This window comes from Pteropus medius, unplaced genomic scaffold (genome assembly GCF_902729225.1).
Source record: "Pteropus medius unplaced genomic scaffold, Ma_sr-lr_union100, whole genome shotgun sequence".
NCBI lineage: Eukaryota > Metazoa > Chordata > Mammalia > Chiroptera > Pteropodidae > Pteropus > Pteropus medius.
In genome coordinates this window covers 4,712,100-4,735,509 of record NW_024342644.1, presented here as the reverse complement: position 1 = coordinate 4,735,509, position 23,410 = coordinate 4,712,100, and the positions used below count along the sequence as shown (strand labels likewise).

Genomic DNA, 23,410 nt, shown 5'->3' with positions numbered 1-23,410 from the left:
TTAAATTACACTGTGGTGATGGCTGCACAACTTTGAATATAATAAAGCTATTGAACTGTACACTTTAAAATGGTAAACTATATAGTATATGTTATTTCTCGATACAGCTTTAAAAATTGAAAAAAAGATTTTTAATTAAAAGAAATTCCGGAAGTTCAATCACTCCTCCTTCCATGTGATATGTAACAAATAAAGGAAAGTAGTTCGATATAAGGCAGAAACACATTTCTGATCTAATATAGAATATAGGGCATTTTTCACATTTTGTAACTACTGAAATAAAATTTTCAGTTAGAAACAATTCCTTGAACTACCTCGGATTTTTAATACCCGATTGCAGCAGAAATGGCTTTAACTCATACAAACTATAAAGAGCTCAGTGACTCAAGGTTCACAATGGCTGTTCATATGAAAACACATTTTGGGGATGTCATGGATTTTTCATCGAGACTAGATTTTACTTCACTTTGTGGCAACTATTTATACTTCCTAATTTGACAGTGCAGAGATTAAAAAGGGAGTTTCTGTCACTCCTAAATAATAAAACATAAAATCAAATGAGTGTTAGAGAACACGGAGAGGGTAACACAGAGTCTTAATGTCCACTAAACAAGGCATGCTCTGCAAGCTCAGTGCAGGGGAAAGAAGCATTAGCAGGAGGGGGTTGGAGCTGGACTGACAATGATACGACTCCAGTTTCTGTGTGCACTTTGCTCTATAATTTATCCAGTAAGAGAAGCTTATCATTAATAGAAGTCACACTCTTTTACCTAATAGCGTGCATACATTCAAAAAAAGAACTTTATCTAAACCTATTAGGGTCTCCTGGAAACAAACAGAAATAAACTGCAGGGTGAGTGGGACTCCAGGATGAGTGAGAGATACCAGGTTACCCCGTGACAAGGGGTCCAAGCCATTCCTCCCTTCTAGGTTCCACCCAGAAGCAATGATCCAGGGACTACTAAAATCCTAAAAGCTGTTTGAAAGTTCAATGTGTGAAAAGTGAACAACAAGCTAAACAAATTTTAATGAGAATTTTATTTCAGATAGCTTAAAAATATATAAGAATCAATTATGGATTCTGCTAGCACTCTCTTCTCATGCTGGAGGCAAACAGGCAGCTTGGGTGCCTCACAGGTGTCTAGCATAGGGTGAAGTTGTTTGCAGTTTTAGCAGCTGAAAAAAGTTATTTCAATAATCTTTCTAATTCTACCAAAGCACTGCTTCTGCCCCGAATCTACTGGAGGTAGAGATAGCAAAGAAGCTCCTATTCTTTAAATCTCTTAGCAGAGTTCTCGGGCTGGGATGGGGAGTAGAAGGAGAGGAGCTGACTAGAGAGGAAGGAAGAGTTAGACTAGGGGATAACATTTATAAACAGACAGCCATGCTTTAAGATTTAAAATTTCAAAAATATCTTTAACAATAAAGAATTTGGGATCAAAAAGAAAGTAAATAAAACTTGAATCAAAAGTAATATAAAAGCTTCACCAATAAATACATTCAATGAAAAAAATAGTCATAATTCTTTTCCTTTTCTTGCTTTTCTGCATGTTCTAACCTACATAGATTCCAAACCACCAGATTCCTGCCCTTAGGAATGGGTATAATGTGATGTGAGTTACCTGTATGCTCTAGGGTAGATTTCAAATATACTATTTTACTTATTCTTCTAATGATCTTCTTGTAAGATCATATGTGCAGTAATTATTAAACTTTATTAGAGTTAGCCATATACAGGTATACCTCAGAAATATTAAGAGTTTGGTTCCAGACCACCACACCAAAGCGAATATCACGAATAAAGTTTTAATTACTTTATTGGTGGAGGGTCTTGTCTTCAATTTGTAAAAAATGCAACATCTGTGAAGTGCAATAAAGCAAAGCACAATAAAAGATGTATGCCTGTACTATTTCTCTATCTCTTTCTACTTAGATTGTGATCACCTTGAGGAAGGTAACCATTCTATTATACATATTCCTCCATGCAATTACTGTGCCTAGCTTACAGAAAGCACTAAGTATCTGTGGAGTAGAATACACTGAAGAACAGAAATGGACCTCTTTCTAAAAAGGACTAATTCAATAACAGTTTTGGTATGCTTTGTGGGTGCTGGCCCAATATCCATTTTCCCCTTTTTCTTACTAACAGAACCCTAATTTTGTTGGGAGGCATGTGCCAGGCTAAAAACACCACTTTCCAGAGTCCTCTGCAGACTAGTGAAGCCATAAAACAGTGCTGGCCAATGAGATGTAGGAAAACATTATTGGGGAGGGGCTTCCAAAGAAGCTGTCGTTCTTCCGATAGAAAAGATACATTATGCTGCTGACAGAAGCTGGTGGTCCTTTACTCCTCTCCTCCTTTCTCCTTCTTGTTTGGAACACAGACATAGATACAATGCTTGGAATGGTAGAGCCATCCTGAGGTCATGAGGATGGCATGCACACACACACAGGATTAGCAGAGCTGTGTGCCTAAGAGCATTTCTAAGGTGCTGTTCCAGGTTCTAGACTTCCTGTTAAGTGAGTCAAATCAATGCATCATTTGGTTGTCACTGTGGCTTGTTTCTGTTGCTTACAACAGAATGTAGTACCTGGCTTTTAAAGAATTAGTTGAAAGATGACGAAGGTAGTAGGTCTGAGTTTTGTAAACTTCCCGGTAAGTCCCCACTCTTAACAATAAAGGAGAGATACAAAGAATATAGGTGGCAAAATATGAGGAAAAGACAGTACCATCACCTGACGAGAAAGAAAACTATTATACCTACAGTATAGGCCCCATTTTCATTCACCATTGTTTTCTGGTGGCTAATGCAAATCATTAAACTCAAATAAGGTTCATCTAATGAGTTATCATTCCCAATCTCATTTCCAGCTCAATTGCTGTGGTGTAATAATAAAGTATATACTAACATTTCCAAAAACAAGTTCTTTTGGACATTTGTTCCAGGGATTTTAATTTATAACTAGAATTCTGCCAACAAGTAAGCTCAGAGAATGATAAGTTATATGGGATTCATTAATGCAGGACTCCTCAGAGCTTTTAGCGTTGTGAATGTCCAAATGAAGGTTTTACAAGTAGCCTTTCTCAAAACTATTAATCCAGGGATCCTTTATTTCCCAAAGCTACTTGAGGAACTAGTATTTCACAAAAATGCTTTGGGAAACACTGAGGCAACAAAGGCACATACCTCAAAAGATGTGGATATTCCCCAACCAGCGGGCATATTTTTGCTCTGTCCTTTACGGGTCTCTCATGTTAAATGTAAAGACATTTATTCAGATTTTTTTCACATACTTAGACCCTACAATGTACAAATGGTAAGTTAACAAGGACCCCCACCTGCCCTTAAATAATGGACAGAAGCATGTCTTTTTTATTCTCCCTAGGTACAAATACATATTTGGTCATTCAGGAAACACCCATTTAAGTGACATTTCCAAGAGGAAATGAAGATGAGTCATGGAACGTACTCAAGAAGAAGGAGGACTGAGTCACATGAAACATTTGAAACATTAAGTTTATATTACTATAATGTAAATTATATAACAAAACCCTAGGGGTAACATATATTAATATCCCTAGAATAAGTTCGGTAGAACCCATTTTTGGAAATGTTTAGTATATACTTTATTATAAACCACAGTAATTTAAATGGAAATGAGACTGGGAAAGATACTCATTAGATGAACATTGTTTGCATTTAATGACTAGCCATTGCTGAGAATAAAATGGAACCATTTTCAGTGGTATTCCTTGGGACATTAGAGTGTTCCATGATCTAAATGAGTTCTCAGGGAAGCTGAACCAGCCAGACTCCAGCAGAAAGGAAAGGTTTCCTCATTCCACCCTTAACAGATAGGTGGAGCAGCAGATGGATTTTTCAGATGTACTCCCCTGTGAAGATGGTATTCAGACGACTTAAACCTATGGAGCCCTGAACAGGCAGGCCATGGCGGTGCAGTCACACAGTGCCTTAGCTCTCCAAATGAAGGAATAATGCGTGCTTTAAAGCTCTTACAAGCTTAAGGAGAGATGAAGCTCCTAAATCCATAGCCCATTAAGCAGACACTAACGTCTGTGTGATGTCCCTGACAGGTCTGCTTAAGAGGATTATTAATGTTCCATCCAAAAGAAGCCCAAATAAGAGGCTGAGAGAAGGCTTAGGAAACATGTCACGTCAGAGACTTCTTTAACACTCAACTGGGCACTGATTTTAAGGCTTAAGAAGCTATTTGTGGAGCTATCAGGCAGAAGTTTCAATTTGTTATTTTACTTTATTAGTACATACTTATATTGAGCTTGCTATGTGCTAAGCACTGTCCTAAGAGGTCAATAAGAACTAGTGATCATTACACATTAAGGCTATACTCTGAGTTTCCACAAATTCACGGCACATAATTTCCAGTGTTTTCTTACAAGCCGAGCTAGCAGGCAAAGGGCTGGCATGGCTAAGCAACAGTAAACAAATCTCTAAGATAGGTAACAAACTTTCCTTTGGTACCTGCTCTCTCACACTCTCATTTCTGCTTTCCCATCCTGGTTCCCATCCTGGAATGCAGAGCTGTAGTGCCAGCCTGGGCTCCTATAATGCTTTGTCATGAAATACAGCAAAATCCTTTGTTATTAGAGTAAGAGACAGGATGACTGGAAGATTAACTCCCTAAAGTAGCAGTCTTTGCAGTGAGTGTGGCTGTGTCCATCTGATAGTCTAATTTTAAACTTCTGTATACTAAAATTATAATGTGCTAATATTGTTTTAAAATGCAAGCTGCACAAACATGTTCCTGAAAATATTGCCTTCTGTCACCTTCTGTCCTAAACAAAACCCCAAGTTACATATCTCAAGAGAAGAATGTTACAAGTACAAACTAAACTACTTTTCGCTAAACTTGGAATAAAGATAACGATTATGCTATTTATATGGATTATAAAAACAATAGCTACAACAATATTTATTCAGTGCATACTACATGCCAGGCATTGTTCTAAGCACATTATAGGCATTTAATCTCCAGTAATTCTATGAAGTAGGAACTATTATTATCCCCATTTTACAGATGAGAAAAATAAGAGGTAAAATCACTTGCCCATGATACATGCATATCTAGTAAGTGGTGGAAGCAGAATTAAACTCAGGCAGTGTGGCTTGAGTGCACTCTCTTAAATGCAAACTCTGCTCTCTCTCATGTTGGAAAGCAGCGAGACTTCTCTTGCATGCCAAGAGCCATCTGAGACACTGCACTACTGAAAGAACAAGTCTTTCATTTGTCTGTGCCTCTGCTGCACACTCCGCATGGAATGCCTTTATCTCCTTTGTCTACCTGGCAAACTCCTACACATCATGCACCACTGCTCTCTTTCAGCCTTCACTGCATCACTGGGCACACTGGAGAGCACTAAGGCAAACAGAAAGATTGCAGTATGGCAGTTATTCAATAACGACTAAATTTTTTTTTTTTTTTGGAGGTATTGATGTTTAAACAGTATTAGCCTTACAAAGGGATTCAAAGCAGATTTTCTCTTCAGAGTAAGCTCCCCGAGTTAACTGACTACATGATTTGATCCATGAAATTGTGATTTGCATTTATCTATGACCACATTACATATAATGATAGACTAAATGTTCGTACGATGTTTGAGCAGGGCTGCCCCATGTAGCTTTACTTAAACTTTATGCATCTCAATGGAGGCAAGCTGCTGTTTTTGCTCAACCTAGTTTACTAGAGCGGCATAGACTCTGAACCCGTGATTAGGGCCATCTGACCCCTAATATTGCAACAAGTTCCCCCAGGCACACAGGAAGTTGGATGTGATGCTCCAGCTTAGCACCAGCCACCTTACTTGTTAATGTTGCTGCCTTCTTTCAGTCGCTCTCCTGCAGCTCCTGTTTTAGACACTCTTTCGCTACCAGCCAGGTCTACCAAGCTCACCTTACTGACTTTCTCTCCAGAGTTCTAGTCGTAGGAAACAAGAGAGAAACAATACATGTGAATGTAAAAAACACACAGATTTCTACATATATGTCAGCACTATAACTGAGAGCAACCTGAGTAACCATTTTCTACAAGGCAAACTTCTCACGATCTTAAAGAGCAGGAAGAGTTATCTGGACTAGCAAGTTCATAGTAATAATTTAAATTGGTGTGGTCGTTTTGTTTTGCAGCTAGGTAGAAGTATACTCGGCTTTCCAGAATATAGTCAGAAAGCTAAGATTTTATGTGCCTATGAGGAAATACTAGGACATGAGGATTCCTGTGCATTCAGGTCAAACTCTTCTCTTCTGAGAAAACATTCATCAGGCTAAATGTTGTGGTTTCTTCTTTAACATTCCTTAATGACCATGAGGTAGACTCAGTTTTTTTAAGGGGAATTTCAGTATGAAAGGATATATATTAAAAACCACATAGTGACGTCATCATGCCCTTTAGGAAGTTCACACAAGAAATTCAATATATATTTTTTAAAGTTATATATTAAGGAAGACCTAGGAAATTAAATGGTTTACGCACAGTAGCTCATCTAATAAGTAAAGAGCACGCATAAAATCCTCAGCAGCTGAACCCAACCATGATACACGTCACCTCTGTAGATATTTTGAGCTCTTTTACTGCCACCAAAGGATCTTCCCAGTCCCTCACCCCAGACTGTAAGTCGTAAAGTGTCTGTGTGATTATGATGTTGAACACAGCATGGGAGCGGCTACTTTCTTCATTCATGTTGGTTGCAGCTACCGTCCGAGACTTATTTCCCTCAGACATCAATGACTCAATATCCTAGAGGCAAAGCATAAGGAAAATATTATAAGCAAAAACTTATGAACACAGTCCTGCCCACCAGGTGTATGTATTAATTATGATCCCTCTGACGCATTAGTCACCACCCTCCCATAAAAACCACCCTGCCTGTCCTCCATCAACCATAGTTTGAGCTCCCTCCTCCCTCAGTACTTTCTACGGATGAAATGTTTTCCCCATCCTTTCCAATCCGCAATTGCCTTCTTTCTGTCAAGCACCTATTTTTCTCCTTTGCAAGTTCCTAAAGGAGAAAAGAGCTAATATTCATTGAGAACCCCAGATACTCAATAATGACAGCAGTTTCTTCATTTCATTTTAATTCTCTGGGCTTAACAACTGTGTGCAGTGATCTACTGCCCACTTGTGTGCCTCCCTCCTCCAATACTGTGGCTCTTCTAGGACAGGGAATTCTCCTTATTCACCTACGTACACCTGCCTCAGAACATCTGGAACCTATGGGCTCTTATACAATGTTTGATAAATGAATCTTATAAAAGAAGCATTTTCTTGATTGTACATACAAGGACACTGAAGTTCACGGAAGTCAAATAACTTTTCCACATCTAGTAAGAGGCAGAGCTGGGATATAAATCACAAGCTCCCTGGCTCTTACTAACAAGTGAAAGGATGAGATAGACACTGAACCAATCACACTGAGCTACAAACCAGGGCTGATTTAGCACTTTTATGCCAGAGAATCTCCATTCATTTCAAAATCTAAGTGTTTTAAAAGTGATGATTACACTCTATTTCTGATATCTTTAATACCGAAAATGGCTTTAATTAAAAATTTTTTTTTAATTTTTTTCAATTACAGCTGACATATAATATTATATTAGTTTCAGGTGTACAACAAAGTGGTTAGACATTTAGAGAACTTACAAAGTGATCACCCTGATAAGTCTGAAAAATGTCTTCATTTAAATGGCTAGAGTTACCTAACAGATTAATTTTAGTTGTATCAAGTCTGAGGTGATGATAGGCCAGCCACCAACACATACATAGCACAACTAAGTAAGTATAAGGGTGTATTCACTCATTCATTTGTTAGCACTCTTCAGCAACAGATAGCAGTTTGTTTTATGAGATTTCCAAAGCAATGAAAATAAAAACAAGGGCAAAAACATCAAGTCAGGAGGTAAGAAGGCATAAAAATCAAGGAGGAGGAAAATGAAACAGGCCAATCAATAGAGAATCACTTCAGAAAAATAGAAGAAACAGAAGAGTGAAAAGTAATGGAAACTAAGGCATGACACCCTGTCAAAGAGAGGGGTGGAATTAACTACCAAATACTTTTACATTTGTCCAGATTTATCTAGAAGGACATCACTAGCAACCTTAAAAACAGTTTCAAGAGAGTGGTGTTAGTGAAAATATTCAGCAAGCTCAAAATGTTGGGCTTCTCAGCTACACTGTAAAACGTTCATAACAAGGCAGGTTGAAGACTGTGAAAAAAAAGGCCTTTGCCCTTTTTTTCTGTTTGAGGTGTACTGATACTGGGTTTTGGAGACCATGAATGGTATTAATATGCTATAAAACATTCATATAAAAATATATTCAATATCACACACTCTGATTTACTGCCAGTTATTTAATGACATTAAAAAAAAAAAAATAACACTTACCTCAAAACTAGTGACAGCCAGTTGGGATAAGCCATCTACATATGGTCCCAAAACTTTATGCTCTCGAACTTTAAGAGATTGTCTACTCCTTTGGGAAGTAGACAAGGAAAAAGGAATGAATGAATCAAAGCAAACTTGGAGGCTTTTCTAAGTACTCATAAACCAAGACTGCAGTTTTGAAAGAACTTTTTTTAATGATCAAAAAATATCCTAAATCTATTTTACTTACATTAGCAAAACAGCATGAAGAATGTCTTTTATACTCTGATTTCTATTTAAAGTAAATTACTATTTAAAAAATTCTATCTCTACTCCCAAACTAAATAGCCAGCACACAGAATACTAGGCTAGGCGAGGTTGCTTTAGCAAATGAACTTCAGTTTTCAAACAGGAGGAAAAGAAAAGAAAACGAAGCAAAAAACATGCCACGAATGAATTTAACCTTAAGGCTATTTTATAAATAAGCACATTCTCAGTATATAATATTTTAAAGTTCTGACCAAGTAATGAACAATATTTAAGTATTTTATTTTTAATTAATTTTTTCAAGTCTGTATTGATTTATGCTGCTTCTATGCTGGCAATTTTATACAGAAAGTGATATTATAGTACAGAAGTAGTTTGTAGTTACTGATACTTATCCTACATTTAGAATTGGCTCTGCTGGTGAAGATTTTAGGGCTCTTTTGAATTTTAAATGGAAAACATGGTTGGATATCCATCTCAATAGCTTATCAACAGATAATTGAGATTAAAAGAAAAGCTATACATATTATGACCATGTTGTATATGTCATCTTTTTCATGGCATCAAATATTAATCACCTCTCGAATCGAGAGTCAACACTTGGCATCACTCATGTATGGAAAGAAGGAACAAAGGACCACTGAGTGCTTCCCAAAGTCTTAGCATTGTTCCCTAAGAACTTTAGAGTTATCCCACTTAATGTTAGAAAAACCCTACAAAGTAACCTTATTTAGAAACTATTTTAAGGATGAAAAATTCAATATGACGATGAGCAGTTCTGCTGCACTCTAAACAAAGGCAGACCAAATGCATGCCTGCAAGAGAGCTACTTTGATACACACAGATTTAGAACTCAGCTCACTCTGCTTGCACGGCCAGAGAGTCTTTAATGGTATTCATGAGCATGAAAGAGTAAATCTAGCACAATACCAAGTGCTCGTGATGGTGTCTAACATCTGGAATTCTTGTGCACTGATGCTGGCAGTATAAACTGCCACAATCACTTTAGAAAACAGTTTGGCAGTGCCTAATAAAGTTGAAGATTCAGTATTTGTGACCCACAATTCTAGAAACTCCCTCATTTGAAAACCAGAACTGTATAAGAATGCTCAGAGGAGCACCATAATGATAAAAAGTGAAAACCACACAACAAATGACAGGAGATGGGATAAAAAAATTACGCTATAATCATACAATGGAATACTAAAAAGTAGTGAAAATTAATGCATTCTTACTTCACACATCAGAACAAATGAATCACTAAGGGGAAAAATAGCAAGTCACCAAAGGACACATATACTATAATGTCACTTACGAAGTTGAAAATTATGCAAAATTATATGTAAACTATAAAGAAGAGGAAGATAATGAGAAACAGAAAATTCATAATAGTAGTTACCTTGGGGAAGAATGGGATCCAAGAGGAACATATATGGGGCTTCAAAAATATTAGTCATATTCCACTTATTAAGCCAAATGGTGAAAAGGGCAGTCACTGATTTTATTATTCTTTATACTTTACACGTATTATAAATGTTCTCTCATATGCATTAAATAGTTCATAACTTTAAAGTAAATATAAACATTTCCTATGATTGGGTCACTTTCTTGGCACCCATAATTTTAATCTTATACCTTTGATTATACAGCCGCTAAAAGCATTTAAAATATTTTTTAATGACATGAGAAAGTGTTCATTATGTTACACAAAATATTCAGGATATTGAATTGCATTTACAGAATGATCTCAACACACACACACACCCCATAAATTTGAAACACAGGATCAAAATGCGTCAAAATATTAAGAGTGGTGGTATTAAAGGTCATTTTTATTTCTTCTTACATTTTTCCTATTTTCTAAATTTTATATAAGTATATATTATTTTTAAATCAGTAAGAAAATTTAATTAAAAAAGTAAATGGCCTTTTCCTTCTTGCATAAACTAACTCATCTGGTTTTTATCACCTAGTTTTTAAAAATATAGATGCCTGGGTTTTTTCTCAGGGGTCTACTGAATCCCAGTCTCTGTGGGTAGGGCTCAGACCAGTGTATCCTCAAAAAACCCTCTACGTGATTCCAATGCACAGCCTGGGAAGAAAACGACTTGCCTAGGCTGGGTCTTTGCGATCCTTCAACCGTTTCTCTTCAGTTTAGAGGTGCTGCTTTCTGACATAAATGGAAAGGCCACTGGGTCATTTTAAACTTAATTTTAATGAATAAACAAACCATGGTGGTAAAAATAATACCAATAGTAAAAATGATTTTTTTAAAATGGCATATATAAACAACTTTATACATGAAGATAGCATAAACTATGTATATTGGGTATACCAACAGACTTTGAGAGCTGATGATTTCTCAGCAAGTGAAGCGAAACCAGAGAAGTGACCAAGAGCTCAAATAAATATATTCACTTCCAATTTTAACTTCAGGATCATTTAACATTATTACCCTCTGTATAAGCTTAATTTCCACCACTAACTTACCCTTTGGGATCTAAAAGATCCCGAACTTTCTCATTATAAATTTCCATATAGGATACTTCAACTTTAAAGGTCTGTGACTCATTTTGCTCCAGAGAGATCCTTTTAAATAAAGCACAGCAGAGCCTTGGAATAAGGCCCAGCTGCTCAGCATTGCCCATCATGGAGAAGGATTTTCCTGAGCCTGGAGAATTGAAAGTGGAAAGAAAAGAGGGTAGAAAAGGAAGCAAAATATAATCATACAACTTTTCTACATATATCAGCTAAGGTCACACAGCAGAAGTGGCAAATGTGTCCCTCAAACTCTGCCTTCGGCCAACAAGGCTACTATTCTTTTTATTATACTCACGGCCTCTGGTTTGACTCTCATTGTGACATTAAGAGGGCACCTCATTTATAGGTCGATGTGTATAAATATAACTACTAAAAATAGTATGTATAGTAAATATGAGCTATATGTTATCAAATAACATTAACAGTATTTACCCCCAAAATATTTTGTTGTGCTTTGATATATATTCTCTTGTCTTGAGTCTCTTAGTTGTCCTGTGATATGACAATAGGCAGTGTTATGATTTATTCCAACTTTAGAGTAGAAATAATGGTGCTCAGAGAGGTAATGGCTGAGACACTAGTATGTTTTTGTTTTGCTTATTTCAACCAACTGTATCACTAGCCTAGGTTTAGTAATCTATCATCATTTTGTAGCCTAGTGAGAGTCTTCTGTATAGTATGATACTAAGTGTTTTTTTTTAGTTTTTTACTATGACATTTATACTGAGAAACTGAACATTATTTTTCTAGTTCAAATACAGGTTAAACAATAATTTAGGAAAATGACATTTAATAGTTTGAAACTAGCTTTGCTCATTAACACCAAAGTTACTCAATTACCAAAACCGTTAAATTGTCAAAAAGAGGGTTACTGCTGATCATCTAATTCAGTTAAACCCACAAAGTCAGAAGCCTTTTTCTGCTGTTTCCCTAAGTGTTTTTATTTCTCTTTTAAGAAATGCACATTTAATATGACTGGCTGGAAATAAAAGCAGCTACTTACCTGTCTGTCCATATGCAAAAATACAAGCATTATACCCCTGAAAGGCTTTTTCAAGAATTCCTTCCCCAAGACACTTGAAAACTACTTCTTGACCTAAAAAAAAAAAACAAAAGAAAAAGAATACTTTTTCTTGACACATTTGTATTAATAACTAAGTCCCAGTTACTGGCATTCTTTCAATCCAAAAAGATGTTAAAAGTGTATTGCATGTCTACTATATGCAAGTATAAGTATTAAAAGCTTAATGAACGCAATTTTATTTACTCTTCTAAACTATAACTCCATACCTGGATCAATTTATGATTCTACCCATTGCTTCCTTCTAAGACATTTCTCTAGGCATTAAAGTTTTCTTTCCATATGGACACAGCCATAAAATTTGGTTTAGTCTCTTCTCATGAGTTCGTATTAAATGTCACTAAACACGAATTCTCTGATTTCCCATTCCGGATTCTGAGCTTGCGATGAGCAGAAACTATGTTACACATGTCTTGGTATGTGCATGCACCTCTGCACCTAGCATGGTGCTAAATACCTGCCAGGTGCTGAGAAACTGTTTATTGTTGGTGGAGGTAATGTGTTGAGCACAGGCACCTTTCACCTGTGTTCCCATGGGTGGGTTGGAGACAAGTTCTCCTCCATGAGCCTATCTACAGCTTACTGCAGCTCTTGGGAGTGCTCTGTCATGTGCTATATACACTATGGTAGTATCTGTAGCATCCAGCTGAACAGTAAAAGTATGAAAATCTTTTTAAACACTTAGGTGGCATTTACTACCCTTTGAAATTGGTGACTTTTTAACATTCATTCCACATCAGAGAATTAAAACAATATTCTTCTTCCACTGTGCTCTTATAGTCCTTAGAATGTTCCCTATTACAGCATTTGCAGAAACTACTGGTTTAAATACTTTCCTCCACTGTAATGAGAACCCCCTGATTGATGTCAAGACTATAATCTGTTTATCTTTGTAATCCTGGTGCCTAGTACAAAATGCTTAATAAATGTTTGTTGAAAGAATCAGTCAGTTTAACCTTTTTATCCTACATGACAATTCCTTTCACATTTGGAAATAATGCAACATAAAATAAGCTTCTGGGTGTATATTTTTCTTTTCTGCAAAGTTGGATCTGAGTTCAGCAGCCCCTTGTTATACTATGACATAGCATGGATGCAGGATAGGACTCTTAAAAATGTGTAAACAAGAAACAAGAATAAGTTTTGACCGTTATATTGGTGAAAAATAAAATTCTGACATGAAATAGAGTTAGATTGAGGAAACAGGTATTTTAATAAGCTACTGTTGGGAGAATAAATGAATGCAGCCATTGTGAAGGAAAACCTCATAGCACCTATAAAAGGGAATATGCCCACACTCTGACCCACAATGAAGCATTTACACTACAGACATACTACCACAAGGGGCTCATGTAAAGGGATGTTCACGGCAGCATTATTTATAGTATTGTAAGTTTGAATCAACTTAAATGTCCATTAGTAAGGGAGTGGATAAGTACAATGTGACTATTTTATATGATAGAATATTACAAGTAAAAAAAAAATTTATGTGTGTAAACAATGCTAGAGTTCAAAAACACTGTTCAGTTAAAAAAAAGTCACATTTGGACTGTACATGTAATGTAAAAACTTATGTCAAAAAGTGTGTGTGAGTGTGTGTGAATGTGAGAGAGAGAGAAATGTCTATGAGTACTAAGGCTTAAAAAAATGGAGAATAAAATATACCAAATTTATATAACCTTATTTCTTTATTTCTGACTTCTAACATCCAGCACACAGCCTGGTATCTAAGTGGTATTTAAAACATGTTGGCAGAACTTGTGGATTTTCTTAAATAGTAAGAGGCTTTCCTAAACACACAGGTTTGTTATGAAAACTACCTAAAGATGTGTGTGTGCACACATGTACACTCTGAAAATAAGGTATTGTCAAAATTATTATCCACTAAACACACACTTTCGAGATTGCTTTTATGTTACAGTTAAAAATGATCAAAGGATTCTTCAGGATATAAAAATATGAGAATAAATTTCAGTTTAGCCTATAAATTATTGCAAATACTAAATAGGATATGAATTGACCTGCTGAATTTTTATAATTTTGTTATTGATGCAACTAAGAAGAAAGAAGAGAATTTTTATTAACTGCCCTATATGCAATGCCTTTTACATATTTTATATCACTGAATACCCAGGAATGGATCGATAAGGAGATTGAGACTCTGAAAGAGTAAGTCATTTGCCCAGGATCACGCCACTAGTGAGTAGCAGGGCCTGGATCTACCTGTATTGGCACCTGAACATTAAGGCTGATGCCCACCCATAATAGGTTATTCATGCTGCGTGACCCTGGGCATCAGCTGCTCTCTCTTTTGGTCTCCATGGTATTTTTTATGATCTCACAGAATTCATCACACTGCAGTATATTTTTCTTCTACCACTGCATTATGAGCTCCTTGGAAAACAGTAGTTGTTGCACCTTAGCAGAGTACCTGGCGCACAGTAGGCACTCTTACTGAATTCGTCCTCTGTTGACACTGCTGTTTTCAGATTAATATGTATTTAATTGGGGAGCCTTTTTCTCATTTATGATGACTGAGGCATCAAAATATTGCTTGTTGAACTTAAAAAGAAACGTTTAATTGCATTAGAGGCTTTTGAAGTTCTAATGAGCCCATAAAGACTACTATAGCCTCTGATAAATAAGGCACTGGGGTTTCAATAGACATGTCGACATAATATATATCTATTAATTGGATAATTTTGATAAAAATCAGAGATTACACTTTTACTGACACCCACAGTAACCTCCTGAAACTTGAAACAAAATATGTGACCCCAAACAAATAAATGAGCCTTTCTGATTTCCACTAAATACATACATATGCTTTCCAAAAAGTCAAGTTCTTTTAGCTAAATATTTAGTTACATTTGACACACTGAAAATAATTCAAGTTTAACACATTTAATAAAATTTTAGTTATAACTAGGCAAGGAAAATTCTGGAAAACACAAAATGGAATATGAAAAAGTAGAAAACAATTATTTTGTGTTTCTGAAAAGAATTTTTCTCCTTTCCATCCTTAAGTAACTTGAAGCACAATTTATAAAAGAATACAAAGAACTATTGTCAAGTTCGTGTATTTTTACAAATCTAAGCAAGACTGGATTCCAGAGAGATTAGAATACATTTTATACGGTTTTATGCCTCAAGGGAAATTATTCTCTTTTAAGACAAGAAATAACGAACACTTTTCTACCTCTGCAAAGATACATCAACCTTAACATTGTTTTATGGCTGCTTAGCTTTTCATGGTATGCTTAACTGATGTAATCAGTTCCATATTAGGATATTTAGATTATTTCCTTTTTCTTTTTCTGCAATACTTATCCTCACATATTTACCTCTGTGCACTTTTCTATTGACTTTACTAGGCAAACTCCAAAAAATCAAATTACAAAGTCCTCTATAATGCAAGAGTCATTTTTTCTACATTTTCCAATAATGTTTTGGCTAAGTCAATAGGAAAAAAAAGCCTCTTGTTTTGTTAAATTAAATTTTCTTTTTTGTAGTTTATTGCCCATTTGTATTTATTCTTTTAATAAACTGGATATTTAGGTCCTATGTTTATTTTTATAAAGCAATTGGTTTAGTCAATGATCTTTAACTTAATAATTTTAAAATGCTCATCATATATCAAGAATATTAACTTTGGTTTATGTTGTAAATATTTTTCCCTAGCCCGTTATTTACTTTCAGTCTATGTTGTTCTTAGTTGTGCAAAAGCTTCTAGTCTTTCATATGCAATTTTTTAATCTTTTCCTTTATAATTTTTACCTATGGTATAAGTTATGCTTCCAAAATCCTTTTGGATTATTACCTAAATGATATAGATATTCACCCATATATTCTTCTAGCTTTGTTGTTTTGTTCTTTTACAGTTTTACTTTCAAACTCTATTCCTTATTAGCTGTGTAACCTTAGGCAAGTTTTTAGTTTCTTCATTAGTAAAATAGCAATAACAGTTGCTATCTACTGAGTTTGCTGTATGATTTAATACGGCAATACACGTAAAGGCTTTACTGTAGTGCCTGGCCATAAGTCTAGACTATATTTTATTAGTTAATATCAGCTATTAATATCATCCCTTAAATCAACTATAACTAATTCTGGTACAGAGAAGGAGGTGATCATTTAATTATTCTCCTTAAAAAAGTTCTTCCATCTTCGCAACAATTCTCTGAGGCAATCCAATTTCAAATATAAAAGGCCTCTGTTCTTAGAAAAAAGTTTTAAAGGAATCATTTATTATCATTTATTATTATTTCTCTAGCTCCCCTAGAAGTCCCAGTTTTAAAATTCCACTGAGAAAGAAAGGGGTGTGTGTGTGTTGTGTGTGAACAAGTGTGTATGTGGTGGGGTGTGTATGATGGTATGTGGGTGCATTTTGTGCATGTGTTTTATGTGAAGGCTGTGTGTGTGTTAAGGGTATGTGTGTTCTGGGTCATGATGAGGAGAGGAAGAAGGACCAATATCGTTATTTGGGCCAGGATATGCCAACCCATGCTGTCCAGTGCAGAAAAAATACTGATCATTCTCTATAACACTAAGATATCTCAAGAAGTTATAGGGTGAAAAAAATAACATGTAAAATTGTATCAATACAATTGTGAATAGAAACATATGCTATAGAGTTCCCCCTAATTTTCTATTCTGGTGCCTTTTTAGCTGTATGAATCCCTGGCTGGGGTTATACTTAAGTTTTTAGTTAGGGCACCACTGGTACAATAAGAAAAATCTATAAAAAAGGCCAGATGGTCAAAGCCTAGAACTGTATACTGCAGACTCTTTATACAGCCTCCCGTCCTTAACATGATCAGCTCTCTATGAAACACAAATGGTGGCTACACTTCACTCAGTAATAGAAAATATTAAATATCAAGACCCTTATATGGTCTAGTAAGGAGATTCTGGTTTATCCAAAAGACTGAAGGGTTTTTTGTGCTTTGTTCATTTCTATTTTTTAAATACAGCAGTCCCCTTTTCAGCATAGGAAAAAATGACCTGCCAACTGCTTTTCGAAGTTCAGTTTACAAAAAAAAGGAGCTGTTTACGCTGCATGGTGGGAATCAGGGAATCCACAAAAGATGCACTCTCCCTACCCTAAATGGTTCCCGACCACAGTTCACTGAAACAGAATGAAGAGCTGTTTGTCTAGGGGATCATGAACCAACCCACTAGGGAAAGCTCAGAAGTCCTGTGGGAAGGAGGAGGATCTAGGAGTATTTGCTCCTCTCCTATACAAGCTGAGCAAAGCCACAACACTGTCAAACCCAAGAGCCTTGTGGCTTTTGAGCAGGATCGATGCCAGAGAGGAGATGGCCACTCTGCAGATGTCAGCTCCACATGACTGATGCAGGGAATCCACAGGGCAAACTTTTCCTCACTTGTGAGTAACCACGACCAAGATGCCAATTTCCTCTGTGGGGTTTATGATTAGACCTCTTATAACTGTGTGGACAAGTCTTAAAACACAGGCATGCCCAACACAACCCACAACACAATGTCAGAACAGTGCAGAGGGCTCCTGTATGGAGTTTCTGCAAGAAAAGTTGCATACCTGATCCACCCTGCCCTGAGTCACATGTGAGACAGATCTTCGAAAAGCTAACACCCTGAGTTTCCACACTTGTGCATAATCTGTCCCTACTGGGAATGGGAGCAATGGACTCAAAACTACTAGGCATATGCTCCGAGAGTTGGGTACCCAAGGTAATTCTCTCTCTATAGCAGGACCTTAATAGTGTAGTGCAGAAGAGAAACTAGGGATGGAAGGGAAAAAGCACCTATCATTCACATGGGTAAAATATCACAGTGGGCTATGTTGTACGAAATGGGAGAACAAAATGGGAGTTCATAACCCTGTCTTATTTGCAATCTCCATTAAACAAGGCAGTCTCATACAGATCACGGTTGAATAGAACACTGCACAAGGCAATGTAAGGCTGACGTGACAGAATATTTCTTTTTCCTGAAATAGCTACATGGAAGAGCATTCAAGATTTTAAGATGATCAATAATTTTATCAGTTTAAATAGTCTCCTATTTTCTTTCTTTTCTCATTAGAGTTAGAGTGGAAAAAAATGGTAAGCTCAGTATTTGTGATTTGGAATTCTGGGGCCTGCTCATTTATGAGGGTGTTTTTCCACTTCTAAACAGGGCTGACGGCCATAGTGATTTTGATGAGTCTGAACCTGGCAGGTGGCCCAGCTCCAAATCAGAGCACCTGGACAGTGCAAGAGCAGACAGGTTCTTCACACATACCTAAAGGGGTGAGGAATGCCTAATCTGGATGAGGTTTCAGTAAATCCCTCTCTCAAATAGTGCCATTTTCAGAAATTGTCACATGTAGTGACTTTAAACCTGGTTTAAATAATCAAAAACTACAGAATTCAGGAAAAGGAACTAAGGCTTTATGGCTTGACTAGATGACACTAGGTTTAAATTTTAATCAACTATAAAAGTTTTGCCGTTAAGGGACCTGGTAAAAGGATCCCAAGAAACTGGGTCATGAGGGTAAAGCTTCCATGGTGATATCCAAGGGCAATCAGCACTACAATACTTGAGAGTCTTACTTGTGGCATGGCATGAGTGACTCACATCCTGATGGATGTTTCCACCCCAGTGACAGTGCTGGGACTAGTCATGAGCTGACAGTGAAGCTTGGCTCCTTTTTTGTTGCCAGATAACGTGGCTGAGTCACCAAGGAGGAGGTCAGGCTTTGGTGCCCAAGATGAAAGAAGAAAATAAGCCACCTCACCTGTGAAGACCGTCTAATAGAGAATGCATTTTTGAGTTATTCAGGAGGGTATTTTTACATAAAAAAAAAAAAAACTGCTGAAAAAGTAAATATTCTTTATTTCTATCTGCTCAACAGTGTTTTACACTGTCTCCACATCTCTGGACTATGGGGTGCATGATATTTACAGCACTTGAGTGGAGGTTACAACAAAGCCGAAATCAAACACAGGCATTCAGAACTCTAGAGAACTTCTGACAGGAGGGAGAATGCCATTAGTATTATTCTTGGCTAGGTTCCAAGCCAGAGCACTCTAATCTGATTTCCTGAACACTGCCTCTCTTGGGATGAGAGAGAAGAAAGGAGAGCCTGGGACTATAGTAGAATGCATAGAATCTTCACACATCATTGTCATTGACCAAAATCCACATTTACCACTGCTTTCAGCTCTCTCACAGATAGCAGGGTCTCTGAATCTCATCTATAAAATGAGGACAATAAAGTTTCTACCTGATTGGGTGTGTTGACAATAAAATGACCTGCTGCAGGTAAAGGGATTCGCACAGTGCTGGGAACCCAGCGCTCAGAACTATATCGTCTATTGTTATTATCATCCACCCCTCCAAATATAATTAAGTGAAATGTCTCTGGGTGCCAATAAATATTCTAAGGAATAGATGTGGACAAAGAAAGGAAAGTGTGGAAGAAGGTGGGATTGGGTGGGATTAAAAAACAGGGAATAGAGATGAGAAAAAAAGAGAAGCTTATCTATCAACTCTTAAAAAATTAACAACATTAGCTTAGCTCATTTATTTCAGAGAAATTTTTCTTTACTGACCTTCGTTTATCCAGTTCTCTGAATTAACCAATTCTCTCCTCCATTCGTAAAATACACTGACATATGCCCACTGTATGTTAAATCACCCAGCTGAGAGGCTACTCTCTAGACTCCCACCAGCTAAGTTATATCCTTACAAAGGGTCAGTGCTTGCTCCTAAAATGGTTTATGTTAGTTGTACTTCTCTGTAATTACATAATTTACTTAAAGGCAAAAAAGGGAACCGCTGATTCTAAGATAGCTAAGTTGGATGCTTAGAAATAACTTGATAAGGGTGAGTCACTAAAAGAATTGTCAAATTCGGTATGAGTGAGACAACTTGTAAAAGACTGTAAAAGAAAAATCTAGAAAGATTCTGTAGATTGTTACATAAATGTCTTTTAAGATAAGATGCGCTATTTATAATGAATCTCTAACAAACATTTCAAGTAGTCAACCACTACTGCTTCTCATAACTATAGGTAAAACCGTAGTTTTGATAAATCTAATAGCTAACAATTACTGAATATTTACTCTGTGCAAAACACTTGCCTAGTGCTTCATATATACTCGAATACTAAAATAATCAGTACAAGATGCTAAAACAACTATTTTGGAACTTTTTAAAAAACTGGTTCTATTTTGCCTCCTGTCAGCTTAGAATATAAATTTTGATGCACGGTTAAACAATGTGACACAGATATCATTTCTACCTTTGAACACATAAAATTTGCCATTATGGAACAGAATCAAACATGGCTCTCCTTCTCAGAGGAAGAGCCCAGGGCTTGGAGACACTCAGCTGTCCCCTCGCACTATAAAGCAACGTTTGCAGAAATTAAAACCTTTCTCCTGAATTGCAGGGTATTAACAATGCCTAAAAACGCATGGCTTCAGCAAATCTGAGCAAAATGCCATATGGCAAGAATTGTTATATGATTTCTAAGTCAACAGTTTAGAATTTCTCAGGCCAAGAAATGTTAATGTCCACACTGATACCCAGATATGCTACCACAAGACTGATTTTTTTTTTGGTATGAAAGTTTATAGAAAAATGTTTATGAAAAATATTCCCCTACAAGAAAGAAAATTGAATGCAAGGTTACTGAAATTCACTGTTATTTACCAACATGACACATTTTAGGCAGTGATAAAAAATGTGGTTTTATTGTTGAGAAATCCTTAATTGAAATCAAAAGTGATTTGAATATTTACAAAGACCTATTATCTGTTATGATGCTCTCAAGATTATTAGTATTCACTATAACATAATAACTTTATAATCCTAAATGTGGATTAATGTCTATGTGTACATGTGGGGCTACAGGGGAAGATGCAGGTTTATGTAGAAATGTCATGCTTTGGGTCCCCAATTCTGCAGGTTATTTCTGTATTTTTCTTAGCCCTGGAAAAAGGTTTGGCTTTAAAGACTCAGAATTATGTGCCATCAAGCATTATTATACTACCTAGGCAAAAGGTAATAATAACAAGAGATATTTAAAATGTAAAATGTCTCAAAGCATGATTCAATGCAATTCAAATGGCTTAACAAACAAGCTTTTGATTTGCCTCTGAAAAGTCCACTTTGATGGCTGTGTGGCCAGCATAAAATGTCTGATTCATGTTTTATCAGAGAGCTGGAAGAGATTTGAGATCATTCTAGGTCATATCTCCTCCTTTCACAGATGAGGAAACATAGATTCCCAATATTTAGCAGTTTGTGGCAAAACCAGATCTCCTAAACACCAGTACAATGTAGTCTCTTTCCAAAGAACTGATGTTACTATCCTTACTCCTGCTACAATGTGACAATAATAAAGATGCTAAATATTATGTGGGCTTTTCTTATGTGCTAGGTAAGGGCTTAAGTACTTCACATAAACAGGTCATTTGGTCCTCAAATCAACCCTGTCAGATCAGAATTATTATCTTTATTTAGCTTATGAAAAAACAGAAGCAAAGTGAAATTAGTAACTCACCCGACCTTACACAGATAGAAGGTGAAGCCAGGATTTGAACCCAGTCTGACTTAAGAGCTCACGGCCTCCTACCACTCCGACCAACCAACTGCAATGCCATTAAACGTACTATAGACCTACTTATTGTATTTCTAAATCAGAAAGCCTGAGAGTAGCTCTTGCTATAGCTTTTAATAAGTGGCACAACAGAAACATAATTGAGAATTTAACATTTTCTATATCACATGAAACTTAAGAGTCTTTGTTTCTCTTTGCTCTTTCAATGCACACACTTATCTTTCTCTCTCTCTCCTGCCCTCTGTCTCCCTAGGTTTTGAGAGCAGCCTTAAGAGCTCTGATTCAGTATCAATGATGCCTTTATTCATTGAGCCTGAAAAATAGGTTGGTTTCAGAAAATATGTGCTTCTCCTTCTCCATTTCCTCTATTTCCCATCAGAGAATGAATGCTTCTATCTTAATGTTTCTATTCACAAGAAGAAGAAATTGCTATTTGTTAATGCAGCAAAAGAAATCAAATTACCAATCAACTAATCTACTAGTAATGTATTTACTACTCAGATTATTTAGAATAAATGAAAACAAACCTGAGAGAACAGCAAGCAAGAATTTTAGTTTTTGACTACGTGGTCAGTCACAATATTTGTACAATAGGGAAATCTAAAGAATAAGAAATTTTCTCCCCCAATTTTGTAAGTAGATATTGTTCTATAAGCCAAGAGAATGCTTTTTCAGGGCTAACTGGATCATGGTATTTGATGTGATCATGCAAACTAAAATTTAGTAAATTTTAGGCTATCAGTATGTTTAAATATCATTTTTATCTCTTTAAGTATTTCTGAGCATACTATTTGTAATGAAGAGGCACAGAAATCTTGAGTTTCACATTTGAATTTTATCGTCTGTATTTAAAGTTATTTTTAGTAAAAAAAAAAAACAACTTTGTTCTACATTCGAGGACATGAGTGATATACTGCAGAAGGCTAGAATGGTCTTTATGGGCATTGATGGAGAATGTGGAAAAGAAACAATCTTCCTTAAGCATTATTTTAACCACATCACTCCAATGGTCTCCCTTTTTTTTTTTTTTTTACCATATCGGTCTGAATTCTTAGTCTAGTTTTTACCATTTCCTATTATTTAGCTTTACTCAGCATGTACAAACTGGGTTTCCCACTGCTTCCCCCAAGATGTACCTTCTGCTCAGACCAGTGCTATACAACCATGCTCACTACTACTTCTACATCTTCAGTTATGGAAAAGCCAAATGAAGTATCATTTATGGGCACCTTCCATTAATCAGCATGTTAAGTTACCTACTTAATCTTTGTAACAACATATGAGACAGGTACTATCATTTCTATATTAACCATTTGACAGAAAAGAAATTATAGCTCAGAGAGGGGTTGAACTAAGAGAACCAAAGCAGGTGTCCTAAGATTTAAACACAGATTTGACTTTGGAGCCCATGTACTTTTCTTGATATCATGATGCTTCCTCTTGTCTGGATGCTCTCCATACCATCATTTGGCTAAACCTATGCTAACCTTCTATATCCAGTTTTAATTATACCTCCTCTATGATGCCTTT

General features: G+C 36.2%; 1 protein-coding gene across 1 annotated transcript in view; it reads right to left on the bottom strand.

Annotated features, from left to right (window-relative positions):
* The window catches only part of KIF13A (kinesin family member 13A), a 175,088-nt gene that overhangs the window by 59,032 nt on the left and 92,646 nt on the right, over positions 1-23,410 (bottom strand). The window contains 5 exon segments of the mRNA XM_039866482.1: positions 5,843-5,955; positions 6,640-6,774; positions 8,421-8,508; positions 11,157-11,337; positions 12,211-12,303. Coding sequence (XP_039722416.1) covers positions 5,843-5,955; positions 6,640-6,774; positions 8,421-8,508; positions 11,157-11,337; positions 12,211-12,303 — 610 coding nt within the window.